The sequence below is a fragment of the Hyla sarda genome, chromosome 1 (genome assembly GCF_029499605.1).
Source record: "Hyla sarda isolate aHylSar1 chromosome 1, aHylSar1.hap1, whole genome shotgun sequence".
Classification (NCBI taxonomy): domain Eukaryota; kingdom Metazoa; phylum Chordata; class Amphibia; order Anura; family Hylidae; genus Hyla; species Hyla sarda.
Window position 1 is genome coordinate 612573107 of NC_079189.1, and position 24370 is coordinate 612597476.

Sequence of the window (24370 nt, forward strand, 5' to 3'; positions counted from 1 at the left end):
CCGTGGCTTTCTTTCGCAATGTTCCCTGCACTTGGAGATGATGTCGGACCAGTTTCCTACTGAAAGGTCTAAGGTGGCTTTCGTAGTCAGCCTTCTGTCCGGAAAAGCTCTGTCATGGGCCACACCGCTCTGGGACCGCAATGACCCCATCACTGCCTCTGTACACTCCTTCTTCACGGAGATTTGAAGTGTCTTTGAGGAACCTGCCCGAGCCTCTTCTGCTGAGACTGCCCTGCTGAACCTGGTCCAGGGTAATTCTTCCGTTGGCGAGTACGCCATCCAATTCCGTACTCTTGCTTCCGAATTATCTTGGAATAATGAGGCCCTCTGCGCGACCTTTAAAAAAGGCCTATCCAGCAACATTAAAGATGTTCTGGCCGCACGAGAAATTCCTGCTAACCTGCATGAACTTATTCATCTAGCCACTCGCATTGACATGCGTTTTTCCGAAAGGCGTCAGGAGCTCCGCCAGGATATGGACTTTGTTCGCACGAGGCGTTTTTTCTCCCCGGCTCCTCTCTCCTCTGGTCCTCTGCAATCCGTTCCTGTGCCTCCCGCCGTGGAGACTATGCAAGTTGACCGGTCTCGCTTGACACCTCAAGAGAGGACACGACGCCGCATGGAGAATCTGTGCCTGTACTGTGCCGGTACCGAACACTTCCTGAAGGATTGTCCTATCCGTCCTCCCCGCCTGGAAAGACGTACGCTGACTCCGCACAAAGGTGAGACAGTTCTTGATGTCTACTCTGCTTCTCCACGCCTTACTGTGCCTGTGCGGATATCTTCCTCCATCTTCTCCTTCTCTACTATGGCCTTCTTGGACTCCGGATCTGCAGGAAATTTTATTTTGGCCTCCCTCATCAACAGGTTCAACATCCCGGTGACCAGTCTCGCCAGACCCCTCTACATCAATTGTGTTAACAATCAAAGATTGGACTGTACCGTGCGTTACCGCACGGAACCCCTCCTAATGTGCATCGGACCTCATCACGAAAAAATTGAGTTTTTGGTCCTCTCCAATTGCACTTCCGAAATTCTCCTTGGACTACCGTGGCTTCAACGCCATTCCCCAACCCTTGATTGGTCCACAGGAGAGATCAAGAGCTGGGGTACTTCTTGTTTCAAGGACTGTCTTAAACCGGTTCCCAGTACTCCCTGCCGTGATCCTGTGGTTCCCCCTGTAACCGGTCTCCCTAAGGCTTATATGGACTATGCTGACATATTTTGCAAAAAGCAAGCTGAGACTTTACCTCCTCACAGGCCTTATGACTGTCCTATTGACCTCCTCCCGGGCACTACTCCACCCCGGGGCAGAATTTATCCTCTGTCCGCTCCAGAGACTCTTGCTATGTCTGAATACATCCAGGAGAATTTAAAAAACGGGTTTATCCGCAAATCCTCCTCTCCTGCCGGAGCTGGATTTTTTTTTGTGTCCAAAAAAGATGGCTCCCTACGTCCTTGCATTGATTACCGCGGACTTAATAAAATCACGGTAAAGAACCGCTACCCTCTACCTCTTATCTCAGAACTCTTTGATCGCCTTCAAGGTGCCCACATCTTTACCAAACTGGACTTAAGAGGTGCTTATAATCTCATCCGCATCAGGGAGGGGGACGAATGGAAGACTGCATTTAACACCAGAGATGGACACTTTGAGTATCTGGTCATGCCCTTTGGCCTGTGCAACGCCCCTGCCGTCTTCCAAGACTTTGTTAATGAAATTTTTCGTGATCTCTTATATTCCTGTGTTGTTGTGTATCTGGACGATATTCTGATTTTTTCTGCCAACTTAGAAGAACACCGCCAGCATGTCCGCATGGTTCTTCAGAGACTTCGAGACAATCAACTTTATGCCAAAATGGAGAAATGTCTGTTTGAATGTCAATCTCTTCCTTTCCTAGGATACTTGGTCTCTGGCCAGGGACTACAAATGGACCCAGATAAACTCTCTGCCGTCTTGGATTGGCCACGCCCCTCCGGACTCCGTGCTATCCAACGTTTTTTGGGGTTTGCCAATTATTACAGACAATTTATTCCACACTTTTCCACCATTGTAGCTCCTATCGTGGCTTTAACCAAGAAAAATGCCAATCCCAAGTCCTGGTCTCCCCAAGCGGAAGACGCATTTAAACGGCTCAAGTCTGCCTTTTCTTCTGCTCCCGTGCTCTCCAGACCTGACCCATCTAAACCCTTCCTATTTGGAGGTAGATGCCTCCTCAGTGGGAGCTGGAGCGGTCCTTCTACAAAAAAATTCTTCCGGGCATGCTGTTACTTGTGTTTTTTTTTCTAGGACCTTCTCTCCGGCGGAGAGAAACTACTCCATCGGGGATCGAGAACTACTGGCCATTAAATTGGCACTTGAGGAATGGAGACATCTGCTGGAGGGATCAAAATTTCCAGTTATCATTTACACCGATCACAAGAATCTCTCCTATCTCCAGTCTGCCCAACGGCTGAACCCTCGCCAGGCCAGGTGGTCGTTGTTCTTTGCCCGTTTTAACTTTGAAATTCATTTTCGCCCTGCCGACAAGAACATTAGGGCCGATGCCCTCTCTCGTTCCTCGGATGCCTCAGAAGCAGAGGTCTCTCCGCAACACATCATTCCTCCTGACTGTCTGATCTCCACTTCTCCAGCCTCCATCAGGCAAACTCCTCCAGGGAAGACCTTCGTTTCTCCACGCCAACGTCTCGGGATTCTCAGATGGGGTCACTCCTCCCACCTTGCAGGCCATGGGGGCATCAAAAAGTCCCTGCAACTCATCTCTCGTTTCTATTGGTGGCCGACTCTGGAGACGGATGTTGTTGATTTTGTGCGGGCCTGTACTGTCTGTGCCCGGGATAAGACTCCTCGCCAGAAGCCTGCTGGTCTCCTTCATCCTCTGCCTGTCCCCGAACAGCCTTGGTCACTGATTGGTATGGACTTTATTACTGACCTACCGCCATCCCGTGGCAACACTGTTGTTTGGGTGGTTGTTGATCGATTTTCCAAGATGGCACATTTTATTCCTCTTCCTGGTCTTCCTTCAGCGCCTCAGTTGGCAAAACAATTTTTTGTACACATTTTTCGTCTTCACGGTTTGCCCACGCAGATCGTCTCAGATAGAGGCGTCCAATTCGTGTCTAAATTCTGGAGGGCCCTCTGTAAACAGCTCAAGATTAAATTAAACTTCTCTTCTTCTTATCCCCAATCCAATGGGCAAGTAGAAAGAATTAACCAGGTCCTGGGTGACTATTTACGGCATTTTGTTTCCTCCCGCCAGGATGACTGGGCAGATCTTCTACCATGGGCCGAATTCTCATACAACTTCAGAGTCTCTGAATCTTCTGCTAAGTCCCCATTTTTCGTGGTGTACGGCCGTCACCCTCTTCCCCCCCTCCCTACTCCCTTGCCCTCTGGTTTGCCCGCTGTGGATGAAGTAACTCGTGATCTTTCCACCATATGGAAAGAGACCCAAAATTCTCTTTTACAGGCTTCATCCCGCATGAAAAGGTTTGCCGATAAGAAAAGAAGAACCCCCCCCATTTTTGCTCCCGGAGACAAGGTATGGCTCTCCGCTAAATATGTCCGCTTTTGTGTCCCCAGTTACAAACTGGGACCACGCTATCTTGGTCCTTTCAAAGTCTTGTGCCAGATTAATCCTGTCTCTTACAAACTCCTTCTTCCTCCTTCTCTTCGTATTCCCAATGCCTTCCATGTCTCTCTCCTTAAACCACTCATCATCAACCGTTTCTCTCCCAAACTTGTTTCTCCCACTCCTGTTTCCGGTTCTTCTGACATCTTCTCCGTAAAGGAGATACTGGCCTCCAAGACGGTCAGAGGAAAAAGATTTTTTTTTGTAGATTGGGAGGGCTGTGGCCCTGAAGAGAGATCCTGGGAACCTGAGGACAACATCCTAGACAAAAGTCTGGTCCTCAGGCTCCAAGAAGAGGGGGAGACCCAAGGGGGGGGGTACTGTTACGCCGAGCGCTCCGGGTCCCCGCTCCTCCCCGGAGCGCTCGCAACATCCTCGCAATCGCAGCGCCCCGGTCAGACCTGCTGACCGGGTGCGCTGCGATACCTCTTCCAGCCGGGATGCGATTCGCGATGCGGGTGGCGCCCGCTCGCGATGCGCACCCCGGCTCCCGTACCTGACTCGCTCTCCGTCGGTCCTGTCCCGGCGCGCGCGGCCCCGCTCCTTAGGGCGCGCGCGCGCCGGGTCTCTACGATTTAAAGGGCCACTGCGCCGCTGATTGGCGCAGTTGGCTTAATTAGTGTATTCACCTGTGCACTTCCCTATGTAACCTCACTTCCCCTTCCCTTCCTTGCCGGATCTTGTTGCCATCGTGCCAGTGAAAGCGTTTCCCAGTGTGTTCCTAGCCTGTGTTCCAGACCTCCTGCCGTTGCCCCTGACTACGATCCTTGCTGCCTGCCCCGACCTTCTGCTACGTCCGACCTTGCTCTTGTCTTCTCCATTGTACCGCGCCTATCTTCAGCAGTCAGAGAGGTTGAGCCGTTGCTAGTGGATACGACCTGGTTGCTACCGCCGCTGCAAGACCATCCCGCTTTGCGGCGGGCTCTGGTGAAAACCAGTAGCAGCTTAGAACCGGTCCACTAGCACGGTCCACGCCAATCCCTCTCTGGCACAGAGGATCCACCTCCTGCCAGCCGAACCGTGACATCTACATTATCTGCCGGCGCTAGGACCGCACGGGAATGCACCATCTCATATATGGCTATGAATTTTGTACGGTCGCCGCACAAAGAATAAACGTGTTCATTCTTTGTGCGGACACGGAAAAAGTTATTTCCGTGCCGGAAACATCTGGCACGGAAATTCCACAATATGCACAGATCAGCATAGTCCCGTTGAATTCAACAGGACTCTGCTGCAGCAGAATCCACAAATTATTAAAGGGGCTGGTACCATAACCCTAAACAACTCCATAAATTTTATCCTGACATCTCCCCTCGATGCTGGCATTGGGGGGAGGGGGGGAGGGGGGGGGGTGGTGTCCACCAACCATATTTTTTGGTTCTGTCCCTTGATTACTGGGTTTTGGTCCGGGGTCAAGCTCCTGCTCTTGGACAATTTTGCAATCTCTGTCCCCTATATCCCCCAGTCTATTTAATAAAAATCCAATTAAACAAAAAAAAAAAACAACATCATGACGACAACATAAAATAGACATCTTGTATATCCGAATCAATATATAATTTATTTGTCATGTTCATTGTCCTTACAAGCAGATAATTTCACATTTAGAAAAATACAAATTGAAAAAGAATTTCCACAAATTTTTTCACAAAGAAATGATGTAAGTATCAACGAAAATTTACGAACTAATCGACCAAGCGATAAATTGATTATGAAAATAGTTGACAACTATTTTCATAATAGATTTGTTGTTTCAGGCCTATTTGTCAGTAAAACTTTTCAACAAGTGAGTTCTTTGATGTTTAATAAGATCTGATTTACGAATAAAACATTTCTTACACTCTGCACATGAAAATGGCTTCTCTCCTGTGTGAATTTTGTTATGCTGAATAAGATTTGATTTGGCAGTAAAACTTTTTCCACATTGGGAACATGAAAATGGCTTCTCCCCTGTATGAGTTCTTTGATGTTTAATAAGATCTGATTTCCGAGCAGAACATTTCCCACATTCTGAACATGAAAATGGCTTCTTTCCTGTGTGAGTTCTTCGATGTTTAATAAGATCTGATTTATGAATAAAACAATTCCCACACTCTGCACATGAAAATGGCTTCTCTCCTGTGTGAGTTTTGTTATGCTGAATAAGATTTGATTTGGCAGTAAAACTTTTATCACATTCGGAACATGAAAATAGCTTCTCCCCTGTGTGAGTTCTTTGATGTTTAATAAGATCTGCTTTATAAGTAAAACATTTCCCACATTCTGAACATGAAAATGGCTTCTCCCCTGTGTGAGTTCTTTGATGTCTAAATAGATCTGATTTATATGTAAAACATTTCTCACATTTTGAACATGAAAATGGTTTCTCTCCTGTGTGAGTTCTTTGATGATTAATTAGATCTAATTTCTGAATAAAACCTTTCCCACATTCTACACATGAAAATGGCTTCTCTCCTGTGTGATATTTGTTATGTTGAACAAGACATGATTTTTTAGAAAAACGTTTTCCACATTGGGAACATGAAAATGGCTTCTCGCCTGTATGAGTTCTTTGATGTTGAATAAGATCTGATTTATAAGTATAACATTTTCCACATTCTGAACATGAAAATGGCTTCTCCCCTGTGTGCATTCTTTGATGTCTAATAAGATCTGATTTATGAGTATAACATTTTCCACATTCTGAACATGAAAAAGGTTTCTCTAGTGTGTGAATTTTTTGATGCCTTATAATATCTGATTTATGAGTAAAACATTTTCTACATTCTGGACATGAATACGGCTTCTCTCCTCTGTGAGTTCTTTGATGTCTGACAAGATTTGATTTAAAAGCAAAACATTTCTCACATTCTGAACATGAATATGGCTTCTCTCCTGTGTGAGTTCTCTGATGTACCACAAGACTTATTTTCTGAGTAAAACATTTCCCACATTCCGAGCATAAATACGGTTTCTTTCCTGTATGATCTCTTTGATGTCCGTTATTTTGCTCATTAGTCTGTGATGAATCTTTAGGATAAGATGACAGATCTTGGCTGTGAAGGGCTGAGGGTGTATCTGGGATAATGGAATGTTCTTCATATGTATCTTGTGTGATATCATCATCTGCTTTATAATCTGAAGATATAAGATTCTCCTCTGATCTCCTGCTACAAGAATCTGCAGAGAATAACACAGATTTTATTTGAGTATTAACCCCTTACCAACCAGCATTTTAGTATTTCCCTCATTTTTCTCTAAGAGACATAACATTTTATTTTTCCATCTATAGATCCGTATAAGGGTTTTTCCTTGAGGATTAAATTTTACTTTTTAACAATACAATTCATATTAACATAAACCAGAAAAATCTGCTGTAAATCGCCACATTCTGACTATAACTTTTTTAGTTTTTGGTGTACAGTGTTGAGTTAGGGCACATTTTTGACATCTTGATCTGTAGTATTTTTCTCCTATTTTGGGGATAGATGGGACATTTCGATAGCTTTTTAGTCAATTTTTTTTCTGGGATGTGACCAAATACAAAATTTTTTTTGACAACGGCATCTAATTGGTTAATAGCCGCCATTAGTGATAATTCCGTGTCAACTATTAGAGGCAGCCCTCTCCATACACCCTTTAGGTAAATAAACCTAATGGGTTGTTAACCCCTTAAGGATTTTTGCACTTTCGTTTTTTCCTCCTCCCCTTCTTAAAACCATAACCCTTTCAATTTTGCATCTATAGACCCATATAAGGCTTTTTGTTGTTTTTTGTGTCACCAATTGTACTTTGTAATGACCAGGGCTGTGGAGTCGGTAGATAAATGTTCCGACTCCGACGTTTTCCGTACTTCCAACTCAGACTCCCCGACTCCTCTGTATTAATATGCAAATGTATTTTATACATTCCTTGAAGGAAAGAAAGGTAACATACCTGTCATTACCACAGGACTACTGGCTGGGAAGCCAACAGTCTCTACTGTATTGGACAGTTTGTGTGCTGATCTGCTGCTGAAGATAGGGCAGTGGGAGGATCCAGAAAGGGGCATTTATTATAAAACATGATTTCCCTAGTAGAATCCCATAGTCATGTTTAAAGGGGTACTCCGCATCTAGACATCTTATCCCCTATCCAAAGGATAGGGGACAAGATGTCAGATCGCTGGAGTCCCGCTGCTGGGGACCCCCGGGATCGCCGCTGCGGCACCGCGCTTTCATTACTACACAGAGCGAGTTTGGGGGAAGGATACAGAGCGATACAGGGGACGGAACAGCATAACGTCATAGCTCCGCCCCTCATGACATCACAGCCCACCCCCTTAATGCAAGTCTATGGCAGGGGGCATGACGACCGCCACGCCCCCTCCCATAGACTTGTATTGAGGGGGCTGGCCGTGACATCACGAGGGGCAGAGCCATGACGTAACGATGCTCCAGCCCCTGTATCGCACGTCATTACGCACAGAGCGAACTCCTGGGGGTCCCCAGCAGCGGGACCCCGGCGATCTGACATCTTATCCCCTATCCTTTGGATAAGGTATAAGATGTCTAGGGGCGGAGTACCCCTTTAAGCTAACAATCGAGTTTACAAGTTTTTATAGCCTTAGCTGAATGGCAGCAGTTTTTCCAAAGGCTTACAGCTTCAGTCTTGAACTATTGACCCTCCATTCCCTTCACTTATACAAGTGTCTCTAGTCCTGCAAAAAACATATTTCCTTAACCCCTTATCAGTGAGAGGCTAGGTTACCCATGGGCTCCCTGTAAAAGCAGAACACAACACTATGGAAAGTATAAGTATTGCCGCTCCTAATTGTGCGTTGTGTGCCAAATAGTGAAGCCCATGAAAAACTTCTTCACAGTCACTTAACGTGTTCGTTTTGTGGTTACATGAGGCACTGCATGCATTGGTCTATTCTTACAGTAGAGAAGTCATTAATTATAACTTTTTGTGAATTTGGACATTTAAACTTGCTTTTTTTTTTTTTTATTCCAATCTAAACTTAGTAGGAGTCGGTGCATTGTTTGCCGACTCCGACTCCAGGTACCCAAAATTTCGTCCGACTCCGACTCCTCGACTCCGACTCCACAGCCCTGGTAATGACATCAATCATTTAATAACAAAATCTACAGAAAAAAAACAACAACAAAAAACCTTTGTGGGGCAACATTTTTGGTGGCTTCCAAATCAACCCAGTTGCCTTTTTTAGTTATTCTGTAGGTCCATATGATTACAAGGATACCCAACTTATATAGGTTTTATTTTGTTTTACTTCTTTAAAAAAAATTATATTTGTAGAAAAATTAGGATGTTTAAAAATGTGTCAACTTGTGAGCTTTTTTAATTTTTTCACATACAGGGATGTGTGGGGGCTAATTTTTTGCACCGTGATCTGTAGTTTATATTGGTACCATTTTTGCTTTGATGGGACTTTTTGATCGCTTTTTATAAGTTCTTTTACAGTATATGAAGTGACCAAAAGTATGCAATGCCATTACGTACACGCCATTGACCGTGCGGTTTAACATAACATTTTAATAGTTTGGACATTTATGCACGTGGCGATACCACATGTTTATTTACATACATATTTTATATATATATATATATATATATATATATATATATATATATTCATGCCTGTACATGTTGGCACCCCTGAAGAGAGAAATTGATTAAAAAGGTGTCAACACAGGATAAGCAGCCCCAAACAAGTTCCAAGGATATTCAAGCTGTCCTGCAGGCTCAAGGAGCATCAGTGTCACCGCGAACTATCCGTCGACAATTAAATAAAATGAAACACTATGGCATAAGACCCAGGAGGACCCCACTGCTGACACAGAGACATAAAAAAGCAAGATTACATTTTGCCAAAATGAACCTGAGTAACCAAAATCCTTCTGGGAAAAAGTCTTGTGGACTGATGAGACCGAGATAGAGCTTTTTGGTAAAGCAAATCATTCTACTGTTTACCGAAAACAGAATGAGGCCTACAAAGTAAAGAACACAGAACCTACAGTGAAATATGGTGGAGGTTCAATGATGTTTTGGGGTTGTTCTGCTGCCTCTGGCACTGGGGGCCTTGAATGTGTACAAGACATCATGAAATCTGGGGATAACCAATGGATTTTTCGATAGCATTGTACAGCCCAGTGTCAGAAAGCTGGGTTTGTGTCCAAGATCTTGGGTCTTCCAGCAGGACAATGACCCCAAAGATACATCAAAAAGCCCCCAGAAATGGATGGCAACAAAGCGCTGGAGAGTTCTGAAGTGGCAGCAATGAGTCCAGATCTAAATCCCATTGATCACCTGTGGAGAGATCTTATAATTACTGTTGGGAAAAGGCGCCTTCCAATAAGAGAGACCTGAAGCAGTTTGTAAAGGAAGAGTGGTCCAACATTCCGGCTGAGAGGTGTAAGAAGCTTATTGATGGTTATAGGAAGACACTGATTTCAGTTATTTTTTCCAAAGGGTGTGCAACCAAATATTAAGTTAAGGGTGCCAATAATTTTGTCCAGCCCATTTTTGGAGTTTGGTGACATTATGTCCAATTTGCTTTTTTCCTCCCTTTTTTGGTTTAGTTCCAACACACACAAAGGGAATAAACATGTGTATAGCAAAACATGTGTTACTACAATCCTTTTCTGTGAGAAATACTTCATTTTCCATAAAAACTTTAGGGGTGCCAACATGACTGTATGTGCCGCTACCCCTGTATACACCATACGGCTTCTTCATTACATTCATTTTCATACATACACCCCATTTATGTCTTCAGTGGATTCGCCCCTCTCCCCTCCCCAATGTACAGATCCTCAGAACGAGTTTTCATTAATCTCCCCCATAGTTTGTAAGATTGAAAAAAAAAAGACAAGATTCCATCGAGTTCAACCTAAGACCCTACTGTGTTGATCCAGAGGAAGGAAGAAAGAAATCTCCATAAGGCTGATGACAATTTCCCCATGAGAGAAAAAATTCCTTCCCAACTCCAATATGGCATCAGAATAAATCCTTGGATCAACGTTCTATCCCCATAAATCTAGTATCCATAACCTGTAATATTATATCATTCCAGAAAAACATCAAGGCCTCTAGAACTTGTTTATTGAGTGAGATATCACAAAATCATGGGGCAGAGAGTTCCATAGTCTCACTGCTCTTACAGTAAAGAATCTATGACTGTGATGATGGTGAAACCTTCTTTCCTCTAGATGTAGAGGATGCCCCCTTGCCATGGTTACCGGCCTAGGTCTAAAAAGATCAATAGAAAGATCTCTGCTTCCTGTCACTGACCAGTTATAAACCATTTACATATTTCCTCCCCCAGTCCCAGTTCCTCATTTTATGTAGTAACCTTCATACACACCTTACGCCGGTCCAATCTATACCCCACCTCCTCATAGATGATCAGATTAGTCTGACCAATCCCTCATACACGCCTCACCCCGGTCCAATCTATACCCCACCTCCTCATAGATGATCAGATTAGTCTGACCAATCCCTCATAGACGCATCACCCCGGTTCAATCTATTCCAGACCTCCTCATAGATGATCAGATTAGTCTGACCAATCCCTCATACACCTAACCCCAGATCGATCTATTCCAGACCTCCTCACAGATGATCAGATTAGTCTGACCAATCCCTCATACACCTAACCCCAGATCGATCTATTCCAGACCTCCTCATAGATGATCAGATTAGTCTGACCAATCCCTCATACACCTAACCCCAGATCGATCTATTCCAGACCTCCTCACAGATGATCAGATTAGTCTGACCGATCTTTATAATTGCCAAAAACCTGTTTTCCTTGCTGGACCTGCAGGTTTCACCTTCCCATTCGGCGTGTCAGGATCTTTAAAGTTCCCCATAATAACGACCTCCCCCTTCTTTGCTGCCCCATCTATTTGTCCTATAAGTAGGTTTTCTGCCGTTTCTGTTATACTTGGTGTCTTATAACAAACCCCTATCAGTAATTTCTTGTTCTTACCCCTCCCCTTATTTCCACTCACAAGAGACTCCACGTGATAATTTTCCTCACCAATGTCCTTCCTTGTGCAGAATGGGCCCAAGACAGGATTTTATGTATAAGCTGCACCCCTCCCCCTTTCTTACTTGTACGGTCATTTCTGATCAGACTGTAACCCTGTCCATTAACCTCCCAGTCGTAGTTCGTATCCAGCCATGTCTCACTTATCCTCACTATATCTTCCTCCAACATTAATAGTTCCAGTTCCTCCATCTTATTATTGAGGCTTTTGGCAATGGTATACATGCAATTAATTTTCTTTCCTCTGATCACATCATGTCTGATCTAACCCCTCCCACCGCTCCAACTCCAGTTGTATTACCAAATTCCACCTCTCTATCTACACTATCTTCCCCTCTATGTTGTAGTTTACCTCCCCAAGTCCCTAATTTAAAGGGGTACTCCACTGCCCCAGCAACCGGAACATTTAGTTCCGAATGCTGGGTGCGGGCTTCAGGGGTCGAGACGTCACGCCAAGCCCCCTCAATGCAAGTCTATGAGAGGGGGTGTGACTGCCATCACGCCCCCTCCCATGGACTTGCATTGAGGGGGCGTGGCATGACGTCACATGGGGCGTGGCAGTGACGTCACGACCCCCGCAGCCCGCACCCAGCGTTTGGAACTAAATGTTATGGATGCTGGGGCAGTGGAGTACCCCTTTAAATACTCCTCAAAGACAAAGACGAGTCTCTTGCTGTACATCCCATGGACCCACCAGCTCTATTCATCCATATTCAGAAGCTGTTCAGGGAAGAATTTACCAAAGCGGTGGCGGACTTTACTAAACAGGTGGGTGAGCTGGGGCAACGGGTCTCGGACCTTGAGATTAAACATGACCAGCTCGTAGATAATGTGGAGCATGATAAGTTAATGCTTAATGACCATGCCGATAAGCTGGAAGCCCTTGAACTTAAAATATGGACCTCGAGAACAGATCTCGCAGGGCTAATCTGCGCATCAGAGGTCTACCTGAATCTATGACCGACTTAACCCCTACGTGACCGGCCTCTTCACCGCCCTGCTCCCGCAGGTTGATGTGGCACAATTTCGTACGGACCGGATCCATAGAGCTCTAGCTCGTCCTAAGAACCCGGACATTCCCAGGGATGTGCTCCTAAAGATACATTACCCTGATATCAGGGATCGTATTCTTCAATCTGCCCGCAATGTCTCTCCCCTCCCGGGCATGCCTGTGTCTGTCCACATTTATGCTGACTTGGCTCCCTCCACACTTGAGAGACGCCGTGCCATGCGACCTGTCACACTCGCGCTTCAAATCAATTACCGATGGGACTTCCCCTTTAGCTTCCAGTTCCAGATTAACTCTCACACCTACCTAGTGCGCACTCTCTCTGAGACCCAAGATGCTCTCCGTCAAGAACAGAATTCCTGTGAGGAAGTTTCTCCCCAACCACCCCATTCACAAAAGACTAGACGAGTCTGGCACCGCACAGGATCTAGCCAGAAGAGGCGAAGATCTCTCCCGTCCTATCCTGATGGAGGATTCCTCGACTACAGAAGATGATGTTCACCTTGGTTTGATCGAAATGTTGTAGTGGGCCTTTCCCACGTTTTTCGTGGCTGTCCTTTACCCATTTCTAAGAGCTCCTGCTGGACTAGTAGAATGTTACCCACTCAGTTTTCTTTTTCCCTCCCCTCCTGCTGTTCCTTTATCTTCCTCTTTCCTACCTACCCCCCCCCCTTTTCCACCCTCCCTTTTTTTACCTGTCCCTCTCCCTCCCTGTGACCCATACCCTCCTCCCTATACCCCCTGCTGCTCCCCCATGCTTTTCCGGAGGCTTGTCGCTCCGGACGTCTTAGATATATAGGACTCCTGGTCGCAATATGGTTCAGTGTTGTGACCTTTGGTTTCCATTTCTGTTGTCCGTTTCTCCCCGGTTTTGTTTCTTCTTTTTTCTGGGCAGCTCTGTTCTTGTTATCCCCTATCCCTCATGGGTCCTTCGCTTTGTTGGTGCTTGTGGATGTCTTTTGTCTTTGTATCAGGTCTTAAGCGTTTACTTGGCATTTTTTTTCTATACTGTATTATATTATGTGTAGGGTTTTATCTCATATCAGAGTATTTAACTCCCCTATTAAGCGTAAAAAGGCCTTCCCTGATTACGTGTCCCATAACCCTGATGTTTTGTGTCTCCAGGAATCACATTTTACCCCCACATCTTTTCCAGCTTATTTTCATCCCAACTATACGAGGACTTTTACATCCTCGTTTATGTTACACCTAGCGCTCCGGGTCCCCGCTCCTCCCCGGAGCGCTCACGGCGTCTCTCTCCCTGCAGCGCCCCGGTCAGTCCTGCTGTCCGGGAGCGCTGCACTGTCATGGCCGTCGGGGATGCGATTCGCACAGCGGGACGCGCCCGCTCGCGAGTCGCATCCCAGGTCACTTACCCGTCCCGGTCTCCTGCTGTCATGCGCTGGCGCGCGCGGCTCCGCTCCCTAGGGCGCGTGCACGCGCCAGCTCTCTGAGACTTAAAGGGCCAGTGCACCAATGATTGGTGCCTGGCCCAATTAGCTTAATTGGCTCCCACCTGCTCCCAGACTATATCTGATCTCTGCCCCTGCACTCCCCTGCCGGATCTTGTTGCCTTGTGCCAGTGAAAGCGTTTAGTGTGTCCAAAGCCTGTGTTACCTGAACTTCTGCTATCCATCTTGACTACGAACCTTGCCGCCTGCCCCGACCTTCTGCTACGTCTGACCTTGCCTCTGCCTAGTCCTTCTGTCCCACGCCTTCTCAGCAGTCAGCGAGGTTGAGCCGTTGCTAGTGGATACGACCTGGTTGCTACTGCCGCAGCAAGACCATCCCGCTTTGCGGCGGGCTCTGGTGAACACCAGTAGCCTCTTAGAACCGGTCCACTAGCACGGTCCACGCCAATCCCTCGCTGACACAGAGGATCCACTACCTGGAAGCCGAATCGTGACAGTAGATCCGGCCATGGATCCCGCTGAGGTGCCGCTGCCAAGTCTCGCTGACCTTACCACGGTGGTCGCTCAGCAATCGCAGCAAATTGCCCAACAAGGACAGCAGCTGTCGCAGTTGACCGCCACGTTACAGCAACTTCTGCCTCTGCTACAGCAGCAACCATCTCCTCCGCCAGCTCCTGCACCTCCTCCGCAGCGAGTGGCCGCTCCTAGCCTCCGCTTGTCCCTGCCGGACAAATTTGATGGGGACTCCAGACTCTGCCGTGGATTTTTGTCTCAGTGTTCCCTGCATATGGAGATGTTGTCGGACTTGTTTCCTACAGAACGGTCTAAGGTGGCGTTCGTAGTGAGCCTTCTTTCAGGAAAGGCCTTGTCTTGGGCCGCACCGCTCTGGGACCGCAATGATCCTGCCACAGCCACAGTCCAGTCCTTCTTCGCTGAAGTCCGGAGTGTCTTCGAGGAACCAGCCCGAGCTTCTTCTGCCGAGACTGCCCTGCTGAACCTGGTCCAGGGTAATTCTTCAGTGGGCGAGTACGCCATCCAATTTCGTACTCTTGCTTCTGAATTATCATGGAATAATGAGGCTCTCTGCGCGACCTTTAAAAAAGGCCTATCCAGTCGCATCAAGGATGTGCTGGCCGCACGAGAGATTCCTGCCAACCTGCAAGAACTTATCCATTTGGCCACCCGCATTGACATGCGTTTTTCTGAGAGACATCAGGAGCTCCGCCAGGAAAAAGACTTAGATCTCTGGGCACCTCTCCCACAGCATCCTTTGCAGTCTACGCCTGGGCCTCCCGCCGAGGAGGCCATGCAAGTGGATCGGTCTCGCCTGACCCAGGAAGAGAGGAATCGCCGTAGGGAAGAAAATCTCTGTCTGTACTGTGCCAGTACCGAGCATTTTTTGGTGGATTGCCCTATCCGTCCTCCACGTCTGGGAAACGCACGCACCCAGCTCACGTGGGTGTGGCGTCTCTTGGTTCTAAGTCTGCTTCTCCACGTCTCACGGTGCCCGTGCGGATTTCTCCTTCAGCCAACTCCTCCCTCTCAGCCGTGGCCTGCTTGGACTCTGGTGCCTCTGGGAATTTTATTTTGGAGTCGTTTGTGAATAAATTCCGCATCCCGGTGACCCGTCTCGTCAAGCCGCTCTACATTTCCGCGGTCAATGGAGTCAGACTGGATTGCACCGTGCGTTACCGCACAGAACCCCTCCTGATGTGTATTGGACCCCACCACGAAAGGATTGAGCTATTCGTCCTTCCCAACTGTACCTCTGAGGTCCTCCTCGGTCTGCCATGGCTCCGGCTTCATTCTCCCACCCTTGATTGGACCACCGGGGAGATCAAGAACTGGGACTCTGCCTGCCATAGGAAGTGCCTCTCCCCCCCTCCCAGTCCCGTCAGGCAAGCCTCAGTGCCTCCTCATGGCCCCCGTCCTGGTGACACACTGCCCCGTGCCAGGCTTCGCCCTCTGCCCTCCCTCCCCATTCCCACTCCTGCTGTACTGCCTGCCGTTGAGGAAACCCTCCAGTCTTTCCCGGTGTCCTCATCCCAGGGGAGGCAGTTACCGGACAAAGAAAAGGGGAGACCTAAGGGGGGGGGGTACTGTTACGCCTAGCGCTCCGGGTCCCCGCTCCTCCCCGGAGCGCTCACGGCGTCTCTCTCCCTGCAGCGCCCCGGTCAGTCCTGCTGTCCGGGAGCGCTGCACTGTCATGGCCGTCGGGGATGCGATTCGCACAGCGGGACGCGCCCGCTCGCGAGTCGCATCCCAGGTCACTTACCCGTCCCGGTCCCCTGCTGTCATGCGCTGGCGCGCGCGGCTCCGCTCTCTAGGGCGCGCGCGCGCGCCAGCTCTCTGAGACTTAAAGGGCCAGTGCACCAATGATTGGTGCCTGGCCCAATTAGCTTAATTGGCTCCCACCTGCTCCCAGACTATATCTGATCTCTGCCCCTGCACTCCCCTGCCGGATCTTGTTGCCTTGTGCCAGTGAAAGCGTTTAGTGTGTCCAAAGCCTGTGTTACCTGAACTTCTGCTATCCATCTTGACTACGAACCTTGCCGCCTGCCCCGACCTTCTGCTACGTCTGACCTTGCCTCTGCCTAGTCCTTCTGTCCCACGCCTTCTCAGCAGTCAGCGAGGTTGAGCCGTTGCTAGTGGATACGACCTGGTTGCTACTGCCGCAGCAAGACCATCCCGCTTTGCGGCGGGCTCTGGTGAACACCAGTAGCCTCTTAGAACCGGTCCACTAGCACGGTCCACGCCAATCCCTCGCTGACACAGAGGATCCACTACCTGGAAGCCGAATCGTGACAGTTTATATCCAAATCGAGAGGGGTAGTAACTCTTCTCCATAATTTTTTTCCTTTCTCATTCACCTCGTCCCTGTCAGATTCTGGAGGGACAATTTCTAATCCATGAGGGCCTTTATCGTGATACCCCTATGTGTATAGTTAACACCTATGCTCTCACTAAAGACCCCTTGCAATTTTTTGTTTCTATGTGCCAAAAGCTACAGTCTCTACAGTATGTTCATCTGATTTGGTTCGGTGACTTCAATATGGTGTTTAACCAGATAGATCCCATACCACGGCCTTTCTGAGGTCGGGGGCCCAGCAAAGGCTACTTCAGAATTCTTTTCTTGAGACTGATCTCGCGGATACTTGGCGTGAACACAATTTATCCCAACGGGGTTACTCTTACTACTCTCCGGCCCATAAGCTATACACCCAAATTGATTGGGTACTGCTTCTCTCCCGGCACTACAATATTCCCGCCATATTCCCTGTGTTTGGTTGGACTATGATATGGTCTTTGCTGTTCATTTTCAATCCCGCGATGCCACTGCCTACTTTGCTGACAATGCTACGTCGGGGGCAGATCCCGGATGGACATGGATGTCCCATAAGGCCACAACTAGAGGGAAAATATTTGCAATAGCCTCTGGACTTAAAGAAGTACTCAGGTGCGTTTTTTTTAACCATATGTGCCCAGGCTGCCACGCGAAACAAAACAAACTTTAACTCACCTTCCTACGTTCCCCCATTGCGTTGATTTCGATATTCCGTTCTCCGGTCCCCGACTTCTTCCGCTTCCTGTAAGTCGAAGAGACCTTACTTGAGAACAGTATAAACCCTATATGCAGGGCTCAAGTCCTGCAGGAACATGTGGAAACTGAGTTCCTGCACTTTTTCCACAGCAGGAACACCGTTCCCATTGGCAGGACCAGCCCTTGAGTGGAAATCTTGGGTGAGTTCCCACACTTTTTTTTCCCAGGACTTGACCCCTGCCTATATGCATATACACTGCTCAAAAAATAAAGGGAACAATAAGATAACACATCCTAGATCTGAATGAATGAACTAATCGTATGAAATACTTTCCTCTTTACATAGTTGAATGCGCTGACAACTAAATCACACAAAAATTATCAATGGAAATCATCAACCCATGGAGGTCTGGATATGGAGTCACACTCAAAATCACAGTGGAAAACCCCACTACAGGCCGATCCAACTTTATGTAATGTCCTTAAAACAATTCACAATGAGGCTCAGTAGTGTGTGTGGCCTCCATGTGCCCGTATGACCTCCCTACAATGCCTGGGCATGCTCCTGATGAGGTGGAGGATGGTCTCCAGAGGGATGTCCTCCCAGACCTGGACTAAAGCATCCGCCAACTCCTGGACAGTCTGTGGTGGATGGAGCGAGACGTGATGTCCCAGATGTGCTCAATCAGATTCAGGTCCGATTCAGGACGAATTTCCTCTTGCAGGAACTGCTGACACTCCTGCCACATGAGGTCTAGCATTGTCATGCATTAGGAGGAACCCAGGGCCAACCGCACCAGCATATGGTCTCACAAGGAGTCTGAGGATCTCATCTCAGTACCTAATGGCAGTCCGGCTACCTCTGGCAAGCACATGGAGGGGTGTGCCCCCCCCCCAAAGAAATGCCACCCCACACCATTACTGACCCACCGCCAAACCGGTCATGCTGGAGGATGTTGCAGGCAGCAGAACGTTCTCCACAGCGTCTCCAGACTCTGTCACGTCTGTCACATGTGCTCAGTGTGAACCTGCTTTCATCTGTGAAGAGCACAGGGTGCCAGTGGTGAATTTGCCAATCTTGGTGTTCTCTGGCAAATGCCAAACGTCCTGCATGGTGTTGGGCTGTAAGCACAACCCCCACCTGTGGACGTTGGGCCCTCATACCACCCACATGGAGTCTGTTTCTGACCGTTTGAGTGGACACATGCACATTTGTGGCCTGCTGGAGGTCATTTTGCAGGGCTCTGGCAGTGCTCCTCCTTGCACAAAGGCGGAGGTAGCGGTCCTGCTGCTGGGTAGTTGCCCTCTTACGGCCTCCTCCACGTCTCCTGATGTACTGGCCTGTCTCCTGGTAGTACCTCCATGCTCTGGACACTACGCTGACAGACACAGCAAACCTTCTTGCCACAGCTCGTATTGATGTGCCATCCTGGATGAGCTGCACTACCCGAGCCACTTGTGTGGGTTGTAGACTCCGTCTCATGCTACCACTAAAGTGAAAGCACCACCAGCATTCAAAAGTGACCAAAACATCAGACAGGAAGCATAGGAACTGAGAAGTGGCCTGTGGTCACCACCTGCAGAACCACTCCTTTATTGGGGGTGTCTTGCTAATTGCCTATAATTTCCACCTGTTGTCTGTTCCATTTGCACAACATCATGTGAAATTGACTGTCAATCAGTGATCTTCCTGAGTGGACAGTGGGATTTCACAGAAGTGTCATTGACTTGGGGTTACATAGTGTTGTTTAAGTGTTCCCTTTATTTTTTTGAGCAGTGTGTATTTTATTATATGTGACTTTGTGATAGACCCCAAGGGCCCTGTGGTTTTAAACACCATCCTGAACTGATTATTTTCACTTTTTTATATTTTTAGTATTTGTGTAAAAATAAACCCTCCCCTCTCTAATACTGATTTCCTATTAGGTTTATTATATACCTTGAGTTTGACCAAATTTTCATTTGCACTTGGTTATAGACAGGGTGATATTCTGAGGAGGTCTTTTTTGTTGGTCTATATTCACACCTGAAGGTTTAGGCGTTGCTTTAGTGACCTCGTATATTTCATTGTGAGCTGCACCGCCCTTTTTCCTGTACCACTGCTTGAAGAATAAAAAAACGTATCCCCTATCCTAAGGATAGGTTTCAGATCACGGGGGGTCCGACCTCTGAGACCCCCCACGATCTTCCGTATGGTGCCCCGGCAGTCTGTGGGAAGGGGGCGTGTTGACCACCACACGAAGCGACGTCTGGCAAACCCCCTCAATCTCCGGTTCTGCCATAGAGTTGTATTATCCCCCACGCGATCCTGAGGATAAGGGAATACGCTTTTCTATCCTGGACATCTCCTTTAAAACTCTTTTTATGGCCCATTTTGACTGAGGAAATGAAGCTGCCTAATAAATCTGCGCAGATTCATATAAGGTGATCACCTACTTAGGCCAGAACATCCCTGATTGCGAATCACTTGGTGAATATACACCCCCCCTCAAGAACACCCCTGTTAGTATATGTAATACACATCCTGGCTTGGCGCTGAGCACAGTCACAGTGAAATACTTTACGGCATCAAGCCAAGATGGCGGACATCACCTCATCATCAAGAATGTCCCACTGGGATGGTGGAGACATATGCAGCAGTCCTTCCATCCAGCAGGTATATTTCATGTCCATATCACAACTATATTCTACATCAATATTATAAATGCACAATGTGTGTTATCTCCCATAACCGGGTCACATGATCATCCATATTTAGTTAATGCTTTGGCTAAATGGGGGAAAATAAAGAAGAAAAGAGACAGGACAGAGAGATGAAAGAATTCTACACAAAATTACTGCAGCCAGTGACTGAGTAGAATTTGTGACTCTTCTCTATAAACAGTGGTTACTACTCACCTGGGCAATTGCCTGTAGGAGTGTCCTCCTTATACTGCTCTTCATCGCTCACATCTGTCTCTTCTTCTTCCTTTATATCTGTAGCATTAATATAGATCTGATCTTTCCCTGTAGGAATGGTCTCCTTATACTGCTCATGACTGCTCACATCTGTCTCTTCTTCTTCCTTTATGTCTGAACCATTAATATAGATCTGATCTTTCCCTGTAGATATGTCCTCCTCATACTGCTCATCATCGCTCACATCTGTCTCTTCTTCTTCCTTTATGTCCGAACCATTAATATAGATCAAATCTTTTCCTGTAGGAATGTCCTCCTTATACTGCTCATCACCGCTCACATCTGTCTCTTCTTCTTCCTTAATGTCTGTAGCATTAATATAGATCAGATGTTTCCCTGTAGTAATGTCCTCCTTATACTGCTCAACAAGAGGACGGGGACACCTCTCTGGTGCTGTTCTCTTACTGGATCTGACTGTAGGGAACACATACAGAGACTGAATTCATTCTTTAAATACAAATAATGAGAGGACGTGTGTATATAGTCATGTCTATTACCTGGTGATGTGAGGGGCTGCTGATCCTCCATCATCACCTGATCCTTGTACTGATCATTGTGTCCTTCTACATACTCCCACTCCTCCATGGAGAAATAGACCGCCACGTCCTGACACCTTATAGGAACCTGACACATAATGATACAGTCATCACCCCGACCCCTCCAGTGGTGTTACTGTATAATGTCCCAGCATTCCCAGCAGTGTCACCTCTCCAGTCATCACCAGACCCCTCCATTACTGTATAATGTCCCAGCATTCCCAGCAGTGTCACCTCTCCAGTCATCACCAGACCCCTCCATTACTGTATAATGTCCCAGCATTCCCAGCAGTGTCACCTCTCCAGTCATCACCAGACCCCTCCATTACTGTATAATGTCCCAGCAGTGTCACCTCTCCAGTCATCACCAGACCCCTCCATTACTGTATAATGTCCCAGCATTCCCAGCAGTGTCACCTCTCCAGTCATCACCAGACCTCTCCATCACTGTATAATGTCCCAGCAGTGTCACCTCTCCAGTCATCACCAGAACCCTTCATTACTGTATAATGTCCCAGCAGTGTCACCTCTCCAATCATCACCAGACCCCTCCATTACTGTATAATGTCCCAGCATTCCCAGCAGTGTCACCTCTCCAGTCATCACCAGACCCCTCCCTTACTGTATAATGTCCCAGCAGTGTCACCTCTCCAGTCATCACCAGACCCCTCCATTACTGTATAATGTCCCAGCAGTGTCACCTCTCCAGTCATCACCAGACCCCTCCATTACTGTATAATGTCCCAGCAGTGTCACCTCTCCAGTCATCACCAGACCCCTCCATTACTGTATAATGTCCCAGCAGTGTCACCTCTCCAGTCATCACCAGACCCCTCCATTACTGTATAATGTCCCAGCAGTGTCACCTCTTCAGTCATCACCAGACCCCTCCATTACTGTATAATGTCCCAGCAGTGTCACCTCTCCAGTCATCACCAGACCCCTCCATTACTGTATAATGTCCCAGCAGTGTCACCTCTCCAGTCATCACCAGACCCCTCCATTACTGTATAATGTCCCAGCAGTGTCACCTCTCCAGTCATCACCAGACCCCTCCATTACTGTATAATGTCCCAGCATTCCCAGCAGTGTCACCTCTCCAGTCATCACCAGACCCCTCCATTACTGTATAATGTCCCAGCAGTGTCACCTCTCCAGTCATCACCAGACCCCTCCATTACTGTATAATGTCCCAGCAGTGTCACCTCTCCAGTCATCACCAGACCCCTCCATTACTGTATAATGTCCCAGCAGGGTCACCTCTCCAGTCATCACCAGACCCTTCCATTACTGTATAATGTCCCAGCAGGGTCACCTCTCCAGTCATCACCAGACCCCTCCATTACTGTATAATGTCCCAGCAGGGTCACCTCTCCAGTCAGCAGCTCCATCATCTTGTTGATGAGTTCTCGGATCTTCTGTTCATCCATTTCCTCATGTATCAGGGAGTGAGGTGGGGGCCCCGGGATTGGGCTCAGGGTTCTTCCCCATCCTTCACACACAGGGGCCCGACAGCGCCCACTAGAGGACTTCTTCACTACTGTATAATCCTGTGTATGGAGAAACACATTAATATCACTACATACATTCCCAGAATCCCTCACCTCTCCAGTCATATCATCTGTTATTCCATAGATAAGAATGAGGTCATGTGACATCATTCCCAGAATCCCTCACCTCTCCAGTCATAAGAATGAGGTCATGTGACATCACTCCCAGAATCCCTCACCTCTCCAGTCATATCCATCTGTTATTACATAGATAAGAATGAGGTCATGTGACATCACTCCCAGAATCCCTCACCTCTCCAGTCATATCCATCTATTATTACATAGATAAGAATGAGGTCATGTGACATCACTCCCAGAATCCCTCACCTCTCCAGTCATATCCATCTGTTATTACATAGATAAGAATGAGGTCATGTGACATCACTCCCAGAATCCCTCACCTCTCCAGTAAGCTGGAAGAGTATCTGTAGGGTGAGGTTTATGATCCTGTCGGCCATCTTGTTCCTGTCTCTCTCCATGGTTGATGGGTCATCCAGGAGAATTCTCTTATATAGAAGATATCAGCAGAGGATCCTGGATTGGAGAAACCTGAAGGGAAGAAGAGGAGACGATGAGAAATGGCGGCTGCTAATAGAAACAACAACAGACGGAGAAAGAGACAAATACACAGAAAGTTCTGGATCTTGTGATCTTCTTCCTTAAGTCATAAAACCTTGTGGACCTGAAGGGGTTAATAGTAATGTCCCCTCCCCCAGCGCTCCTGATGTCACCACAACCGTATATACCTCCACCTGCAGACTGTACAGGAGCCGTGAGCTTACAGGACCTGCGATGATGTCACCGTCATGTGATCAGTCACATGGAGGAGGAGGAGTCACATGATCAGGGGCTGCTGCTCTAGGCTCATCTGCTCAGTGTATGCAGGACTCTGCTGTGCTGGTTGTGATCGCTGCTGGATGAGCTGAAGTTATGTGTATGCAGCAGAGCTGTGTGTGTGTGATGTGCGTGGTGCAGAGCTGTGTATGTGTGTGTTATATATGTCTGCAGCAGAGCTGTGTGTAATGTGCATGTAGCTGAGCTGTATGTGTACACAGTAGAGCTGTATATGTGTAATGTGCATGTAGCTGAGCTGTGTGTACACAGTAGAGCTGTATATGTGTAATGTGCATGTAGCTGCGCTGTATGTGTACACAGTAGAGCTGTATATGTGTAATGTACATGTAGCTGAGCTGTATATGTGTACACAGTAGAGCTGTATATGTGTAATGTACATGTAGCTGAGCTGTATGTGTACACAGTAGAGCTGTATATGTGTAATGTGCATGTAGCTGAGCTGTATGTGTACACAGTAGAGCTGTATATGTGTAATGTACATGTAGCTGAGCTGTATGTGTACACAGTAGAGCTGTATATGTGTAATGTACATGTAGCTGAGCTGTATGTGTACACAGTAGAGCTGTATATGTGTAATGTGCATGTAGCTGAGCTGTATGTGTACACAGTAAAGCTGTATATGTGTAATGTACATGTAGCTGAGCTGTATTTGTACACAGTAGAGCTGTATATGTGTAATGTACATGTAGCTGAGCTGTATGTGTACACAGTAGAGCTGTATATGTGTAATGTACATGTAGCTGAGCTGTATGTGTACACAGTAGAGCTGTATATGTGTAATGTACATGTAGCTGAGCTGTATGTGTACACAGTAGAGCTGTATATGTGTAATGTACATGTAG

General features: G+C 47.3%; 2 protein-coding genes across 2 annotated transcripts in view; both read right to left on the reverse strand.

The window, feature by feature from the left end:
• The window catches only part of LOC130306975 (oocyte zinc finger protein XlCOF7.1-like), a 308614-nt gene that overhangs the window by 75389 nt on the left and 208855 nt on the right, over positions 1 to 24370 (reverse strand). The window lies entirely within an intron of this gene.
• On the reverse strand, positions 5183 to 23530 carry LOC130297563 (zinc finger protein 436-like). Its single transcript, XM_056550152.1, has 6 exons — positions 23356 to 23530; positions 23075 to 23222; positions 22494 to 22673; positions 21085 to 21211; positions 20528 to 21001; positions 5183 to 6794 (listed from the first exon to the last, which is right to left on the reverse strand). Exons 2-6 carry the CDS (start codon positions 23150 to 23152, stop codon positions 5395 to 5397), a joined length of 2259 nt encoding a protein of 752 aa, XP_056406127.1. The 5' UTR covers positions 23153 to 23222; positions 23356 to 23530; the 3' UTR covers positions 5183 to 5394.